At 37.4% G+C, this 8,382-nt stretch overlaps 1 protein-coding gene across 1 annotated transcript; it reads right to left on the bottom strand.

Annotated features, from left to right (window-relative positions):
- Positions 1 to 5,400: 5,400 nt before the first annotated feature.
- Positions 5,401 to 7,898, bottom strand: CER1 (cerberus 1, DAN family BMP antagonist). Its single transcript, XM_027863063.1, has 2 exons — positions 7,392 to 7,898; positions 5,401 to 5,670 (listed from the first exon to the last, which is right to left on the bottom strand). The coding sequence occupies exons 1-2, from the start codon at positions 7,896 to 7,898 to the stop codon at positions 5,401 to 5,403; spliced, it is 777 nt and encodes a 258-aa protein (XP_027718864.1).
- Between the last annotated feature and the right edge of the window lie 484 nt (positions 7,899 to 8,382).

Here is an 8,382-nt window from a genome sequence, read left to right as displayed (position 1 = left end):
TGCATCATTGGCAGCTTATTCCTGTTAGAGGAAAGAAAGAAAAATCAAGGGAATGAAAACCTCTGGCCCTCCTCAGGGAAGAAGGATAGATGAATAGGGATACATCTGGGGAGGCACACCTTTGGCAAACAAGAATTACAGGTTACTGGATAATTTCTTTACTTAAGTTTTATTACTCAGCTATTCTACTTAACTTTAAGGTTCTAAATCAGGTGAAAAGCTTAGCCACTTCGGCATTGTGTGCTTAAAAACTTTCCCCTCCAAATTGGTTCCAGCCTTGCTCTCTCTAAAATGTAGAACAAATCATTGCCAATTCATTTTCCCAAACCTATATTTTCGTTATATCCTTTGTCTTCTCAAGAATCTACCATGGCTCCCCATTCCCTATAGACAAGGGTGTGCTGGAGCCAGCTTAAGCTGGCTTAATGCGAACGTTTAAACTTTGGGCTTGACTTATTGTTTTATTGATTTTCTAGATTTAAGAAAGGGTTTATAGTTCAGATTAATCTTAAAAGTGCATCCTGCTTACATATTTTTTTCCTGAGATAGGTGGTTGTTAGACATTTACCTTCACACCCCTGGCACAAGATAAGGTTTAAAAACCATACATATTTTTTCATCTAAGACCTTTTACAATCAGGTCCCTAGCTATTTTTCCAATCTTATCCCATGTATCACACAAATAAATCCTTTGTTTCAACCAAACTAACATATTATATACCTTGTTTTTCTGTCTCCATTCTTTTCTTTATGCTGTTTCCTCCACTTAAAACACTATTCCCTTCTCACTGTGGTTACCTACTAAAATACTACTCATCTTAAGGCTCAGCTTGCATTGCCTTCTCCAGGAAGCCTTCTCTGATGACTGTAACTTTGAACATACACCAAAGCTTCCTGGGTTCTCTTCCTTTTATCTCTCTAGTAGGTACTCTTCTCTCTCTTCACTAGGCAGCCCAAACTCAACATGTCCAAAACAAAATTCATTATCTTTCCTCCAAAATCCACTCCTCCTCTGAACTTTCCTTTCTACTGAGGGTGTTGCCATCCTTTCAGCCATTCGGGTTTACAAGTTTAGAGAGAGTCATCCTCAACTCCTCATGATCCCTCACTCCATACAGCCAATCCATTATCCAGGCTTGTCATTTTTACCTCCACAACATCTCTCATATACATCCCCTTCTCATTGCTTACGCCAATTCTGGTATATCTTTGTGTACCATATGCTATCATTCATAACTCTGCCCTATCTCTCATGTTTTATCTTCTCTTCCTCATTTTCATGCCACTTGATTCAGGTCCTCATTGCCACATACCTAGATTATTGCAATAATCTCTTAACTGGCCTTCTACCACAGTCTCTTGTTTCTTCAATCCCTTCTTTAGACAGCAACCAGATTAACTTTCTCGATGCACAGGTCTACTCTGAAGACATATGGTAACCAATGCTTGATGATGCTTCTGATGTCAGTATCATAATTTAAATGAGGACAAGAGGAATTGGGCATATTTTCCATTTTTATTTTTATTTTTATTTCTATCTTTACTTATCTGCCATGTAACTTTTTAGGATCAGAGTAATTAAGCTCAGGTCTTCTAGGCCCAAACTAATTCTATTTCTCCCTTGCGTGTCCCTAATATTAGAAGCATAGTACTGTTACATCTTGCTTGAAAAATATCATTGTTCCCTATTGCCTACAAAGTAGAGTCAAACTCCTTAGCTTAGCATTTAGGCTCTCTCTCTTCAGAGGTATTTCATGCTATTTCCCTGCATTTACTCTACCTGGTAGCCAAATTGGATTCTCCTTGCTGTTTCCCAGATGGACCATGAGCTTTCCCACCTCTGTGCTACTGCTCACATTGCCCTTTCCCCCTAACATGCTTACCTCCTATACATCTTTTAAGGACCTTCTCAAAGGCTACCTTCTTCAACAAGCCAGAAATAATTTTTCCTTCCTTTGAACTCCTTTAGTATTTCGCCTATTGTATTATCACATTTTTCTTTGTATTATAGCTATGGAAATTAGTCTCATCTCCTCCTATAAGACTATAAACTCTATCAGAGCAAGAACTGTGTCTAATTCATCTTTTATCCTCTATAGTACCTTGCTTATGGTAAGCAATCAATATACATTTATTAAGTTATTAAAATCATCTTATGATTTTTAAACACAAGTGAAAGATGGGCTATTAAAAAAAGAAATATCAGATATGGCATAAATTGGGTGACAAAAAAAAATCTATCTGTAAGGCTAGTGGAAGGGATATACACATATGCAAGCAGGAGACATGGAGGACTTTGAAACCAAAAGCATGATCCAATTGGCTGAGAAAGGGCCACATTATCAGGCATAGTCAATTGAAGACTGGACAGCTGGTCAATAGCTTTTGGCACCAAAATATATTGACCAGCTGGGAAGTCGTTAACGCTGAACAGTTTTATCCTTATGATCACATCTTGGCCAATTAGATTGTCTTTGGACACCAAAGGGTGTAATATTTTCAGATATAAATGTCACATGTATAGCCATGTTGAGAGTATTATATGTATGCAAATGTGTTGTAGAATATACTCTGACTGGCTGCACTGGCTTCTTCAGTAGGCCCTGTTAGTTTTTCAGTTACAAAGCAAATAGGCTAAAAGTATAAACTGATTTATTTAAAAACAAAAACAAAACACAACTAATGAGCCATTATACTAGGGGAATCTGTCATAATTTATGCCAGTTTAAATCCTGGGGTTCCTACAAAAACTATCCAAATAATCAAATGAATTCTTTGAGAAATGAGATGAGGGCAAGATAGAAGTCCGTGATAAGGGCATAGATGAACACTGGAAGAGAGTTTTCTTTGTTAATGTTGGAATACTTCAGTTTTCCTTTTTATGATGATACTGTTATTGTGCACCAAGCCCCAGGACACTACAGGGCCTCCTCAGTGAGATCCATGAATATTCAAAAGAGGTTGGTTTAATAATTTACAAAGAAAAAGCTGAATGTATGAAAAGCTATCTAATGTACAGGCTGTGTCTTATAGTAGGATGGCTGGACAACTCATTGAGTTAGTACATCAATATTAACTGAAATGTATGAATATATTTCTATATATCTGGGACAAACATAGAAGGTGGAGAATTACATAGAAGGGAGAGAAAATGCTGATTTGGATTTGGAAAATTGTAAAGGACTTTCCACAAACACAAGTTGCTCCCTGGGACAAAAAGCCATTTTTGACTGTAGCTTCTAGAAAACTGCATTCTCCAAAGATTTGAAATTGAGGGTGTCTTAAGAAACAGTGGAAAGACACATGGTATGTAGAAGCAGATCACAACAAATTTCTGGCAATGCTCTGTGCAGTGGTTATGTTATGAATATCATGGAGGAACTACCTAAAGGAAAAGGAATTGAGCTAGTCAGGCACTACCCTGGTATTCACAAAACATAAAAAGACCTAGAGAAATGTCTCTACTGCATAATCCTCTAGGGAAAACATGGACAAAAATTTGCACAGGATGACAAGACATGGTTGCATTGTGATCTGTACCAATGAAAGGGATACCCACATTGAAGATATCAGAGATTCATTAAGGTAGAAAGGAAAGCAAATCATTCACGAACTCAAAGACAAGTCATCACTCTGGGAATGGCTGCTGTACAATAGGTATATATTATATAAAACAAAAAAACTTTACACAGAGAATACATATTGCCATCAAGATCACAAAAAGCAGACTGAGAGAGATAAGAACAAAAAGATGAACGAATGGGAAGTTATAAGCCAAAAACTTTATATAGGGTGATAGCACTAAGTATATACATTTGGGCTATTTTACAAATGGCACAGAAAAGCAGCATGGTTTACTGGAAAATCCCTCAGTTTGGAACTTAAGTGCTGGTCTATGTGCCAGGACTGGTAAACTTGGGACACTGGAGAGATTACTCCCTGGTCGGGGAATCAGGATAAATTGGTTCGAAATCTACCCTGACCACACCTGTGTGACCTTGGGCAGGTCATTTCCTTGGTCTCAGTTTGATCCTCTATAAAAATGTGATGATTGCATTAAATGATTTTGAGGTTTCTTCTAGCTCTAACATTTTAGACAATGATAAAATGAGAAGTTTAAAAACTTGTTACAAATTTTTTTTCAGCATACTTCGGATTCCAACACTGGCCATTTCCCCCCAATTTCATTGAGTTTATATGATTTATAATTGCATCACTTCATAACTAAGATACACAGATTAAATTTTCTACATTAGAAGAAAATCTTCATCCAAACCTAGGTATCCCATCTGTTAATTAAATCAAAAACTTGCTATTGTTCAGTCCTGTCTGATTCTTCATAACCCCATGGATTAATAGCATGGCAATACTGTCCATGGGGTTTTCTTGGCAAAGATACTGGAGTGATTTTCCACTTCCTTCTCCAGTAGATTAAAGGCAAACAGAGGTTAAATGACTTGCCCAGGGTCACACATCTAATAAGTGTCTGAGACTGGATTTAAACTCAGGTCTTACTAACTCTGGACCCAGCGCTCTATCCACTGAGCCACTTAGCTATCTCTAAAAGCTTACTTCCGTTTAATCTTTATTTGCCCATAGGCATTTAGTTGATACTAGTGGTGAATCCCCTTTCATCTACAAACTCTGAAGAGTTATTTCAACATTTAATTAAATTCAAGAAGAATTTATTAAATGCATACTGTATGATAGGCAATGTTCTAGTCACCAGAAACATAAAGTTAAAGGCAAAACAGACCTAGCTCTCCAAGAGCTTATAATCTATTAGTGGGAACATTGTACAAACCTAGGGTTCTCAACCTTCTTTTGTCACAGACCCTTCTGGCAGTCAGGTAAATCCTATTGACTTCTTCTCAGAATCATGTTTTTAAATTTATAGTTAAAACATCTAGGATTTACAAAGAAAGCCAAAAGTTAGTGAAAACAAAAATGTATTTTTTCCCAAGTTCACATCTCCTCTAAAATCTATGGTCTGAGGACCCCAGGTTCTATGATGTAAACAGAGACAAAAATACAAATATATGCAAAAAAGTAACTTTTGGTACACAAGCAACAATGTGTGGGTCGCAAGTCACAAAAGATCATGTTGGTTGAGAAGCCCATGAAGTCAAGCTGAGTCTTCTTGAAGAAGAGAGACACTGAGAACTTAAGATGGGAAGAAGGACCCCAAACTAGAGACCAGTCAAATGTCCTCATCTCCATGGAAATATTCAGTCAACTGACAAAGGCCAAATACAATTGGGCTTCTCCCCATTGTCACAGGTGTTTGGCCATTAAAGGCCAATTTGTTTACCTTTGTTTCATTTTTGGCTTCTGGGAGGGGAGAGTGTTGGCCCCAAATTCACAAAATAGCCCTTGAACAGATTAACTCTGGCTATGTTTTCATGCATGAGAGTCAGAATGAAGATGCTCCTCGTCTTGACCTTGCTTGACTTTACACTGACATTCCTCCACAATCATCACCACCTTGGCCACAGGGTTGGGTCCAGTGCACTTCAACAGTAATTCTTTTGTTGTGAACTTGGTAGGTGAACAGTGGGAACAGAAGGCACGGTGGTGAGCTGTAGCCTCAGAAGGACGAAGGGACCGACATTTTCCGAAGCATAAGTTGTTTTGAATGACTACTTTTTCACAGTCATCATGTACGATTGTCTAAAAAGGCAAATGAGTTTCAATTACTGATTAACCAGTCATTTTAACATAGATCTGATAGCTAGCAATAGCTTCGCTGTGGTTAAAAAAACACCCTCTGATGTAAAACAGAGAAATAAAGACCCAAATCTCAAAAGTCTTTCCCATCAACTTTCGAATACTTACACTTTAGAACTAGTTCAAAATGGCTTTCTCCATTGAGTAAATCAATTTTTTTTTTTTAAAACTAGCCTTTGAAAAGAGAGTTAATACTAAAAGAAATGTTCTACTTTACCTTTTTTAACACGTGCAGAAATACTAAATAGGTTAGACTTTTTATTTGGGAGGTACCAATCAACATTATTCTATTATCTATTTTATAACAAATAATTTGAAAGCTTAAAACATAACAAGCTTCATTCTCCTCTATTTTGAAGAGCTTGTAAATTCACCATGTGGCAGAGATGTTGTAAATACGTGGAAATCCCCACTGAGATTATAATATTTTGCCCCCACATGATCCTGTCTACCTGGCCTCATGTGTCCTTCAAAATATGGAAATATTGAATTCTTTCATTTTAATTTAATTAGCAATAGATTCAAAATAAGAGTTGAGAAGGGAATCTGATTGCCTGCTTCTTATGAGCAATTTTTCTAATTGCCCACAGGCAACGAAGTGGTCATTATTATTTCATAATTGACTTGTCATTGTCACATACCCTTGCCTTTTCAGGCAGAATGCTTAACTGCCTTCTACAGTCAATTACCTTGTAATACTGTCTGCTTAATTGGCTACCATTACTAGAATATAAAATTTTAAGCTGCACGGTGTTGCTTTCAGTTCAGCAACACCTTTGAGAGCTTGCTTCCCAACCTGTCACATCTGTAACTCAGACTTCTCATTTTTAATTTAATATTCGGAATGTAGGGGCACCCAGATTGGAAGAATAGGATCATAGACTGTGATTTTATCTTCATAATATCGACTAGAAATGATAACTATGAATTAGCTCACATAACAGCAATTAGGAGCACTGTTTGGAGGTATGTTTCTCTGCTGTCTTATACAAACAGAAACCCTCTCTCCTCTCTTCTCAACACAAAAGGAAAAGTCAAGCCTATTTCCAATAATGTTAATTATTAGTATTTTTAGTATCCTCTCTTCTACTTTTGTACCATTAGCTGTGTATCAAGATAACACTAGAAAGTCTCTGAGGAAATTGATAAAGGACTAATAGTAGTAAAAATAGTAATGGCTTACATTCACATAGAGTTTTGTAGTTACAAAGTTTTATAATTACAATAGCATTTCCCATTATCTCAACAAAGTCATTATTTTAAAATAGACGTTGATTTATGAATGAAGACCAAAACTAAGAGCTCAGAGAGTCAAATCCATTTACAGTAATGTTAATTATTAGTATTTTTGGCATCATAATCACTCCTACTGTTGTACCATTAGCCCTGCATCAAGATAATGCTAGAAAGAATCAGAGGAAATTGATGAAGGAATAACAACAACAATAATAATACTAATAATAAATAGTAGTAGTGTTAATAGCTTTCTTTTATATAGAGTTTTATAGTTACAGAGCACTTCCCATACATTATATCAGCAAAGTCACTGCTTTAATAGAGACTTTGGTTTATGACTGAACCCCAAAAACTCTGAGCTCGGAGGGAAGGGTATGTGGACCAGGTGAATTCAGTTCTGAGATCCTCTATTTTATCCTAGTACTTACCTGGGAGAAGGGTACCGTCCTACAGGTCTCCTGGTAAACTTCATTGCTTTTGATGGGCAAGATGACCTCCTGTGAAGCTGAGCTCTTTCTGAACAAGAAGAAGTGCCAGAATTTTTGTGCTTCCTCCTGGAGATGGGGTTTCTCAATTTCCTTGCCATCGGGTTCAGCATTTGCTGGAGTCCTAGGTCTGAAGGCCTCTCTAGCAGGATCCCTTATTTCCAGATGCCTTTCTGGCTTCTGTTTTTCGGAGGTATACATAAACCTGAATAACATGTCTTTTTGCTCTCTGGGAGTTTCTGTCAGCTCAGGGTCTATCAGGTGGGGTATGGCTACAAACAAGTCTGGCTCTTCTTGGGACTCCTCAAAAACGTCCGTCGATAGTGCTCCAAAGCCCTGATCACCCGCAGCATGAGAGGAATGCTGGATCTTCTTGTCTCTGCCAGGCATCTGTTGGCTGGACTGTCCCGGACCTGAGATCACCAGCAGCTGAAGCAGCAGGAGATACATGCTTCTTTCTTCAGTTATTTTCTAGTTTCTAAGACAGGAAAGAAAGACGTTGACGATTCAGTGGATTTTGACTAGAGAAAGGAAGTGGCTATATATAAGACTTTCTTGGTGATGGTGGGAAAGCAGGTGGCCTAGAGTCTGGCAAAATAAACAGATTTCTTGTTGACTTCAATTATGAAGTGCTAATGGCTTCCTGCTTTTTTTCTTGTGTTTTGTGTATTTTTGAAGACCCTAGTGAAAGCCTATTACCTAGGGGGTAATTAGCTAAGGAGTTTAGATGCATTGTTTAGCTATTGTCTAGGAACTAAGGGAAGTTCTAAAATGTTTATTGGCTCAATCAACTGATTGTTGGGCTTTATTTTCCATACTCTAAACCAAGAAGTGTTATCAACAGCTGGTTGGTTATGCATTGTACTGTTTGGAGAACTAGTTCAAGAATCAATTATCTTTTTCTCAGGAAATATACTTTGCAAGGTGGGCTTTT

Source organism: Vombatus ursinus, unplaced genomic scaffold (genome assembly GCF_900497805.2).
Source record: "Vombatus ursinus unplaced genomic scaffold, bare-nosed wombat genome assembly UNPS02014770.1, whole genome shotgun sequence".
Classification (NCBI taxonomy): Eukaryota; Metazoa; Chordata; class Mammalia; order Diprotodontia; family Vombatidae; genus Vombatus; species Vombatus ursinus.
This window is presented reverse-complemented; position numbering and strand designations above follow the sequence as displayed.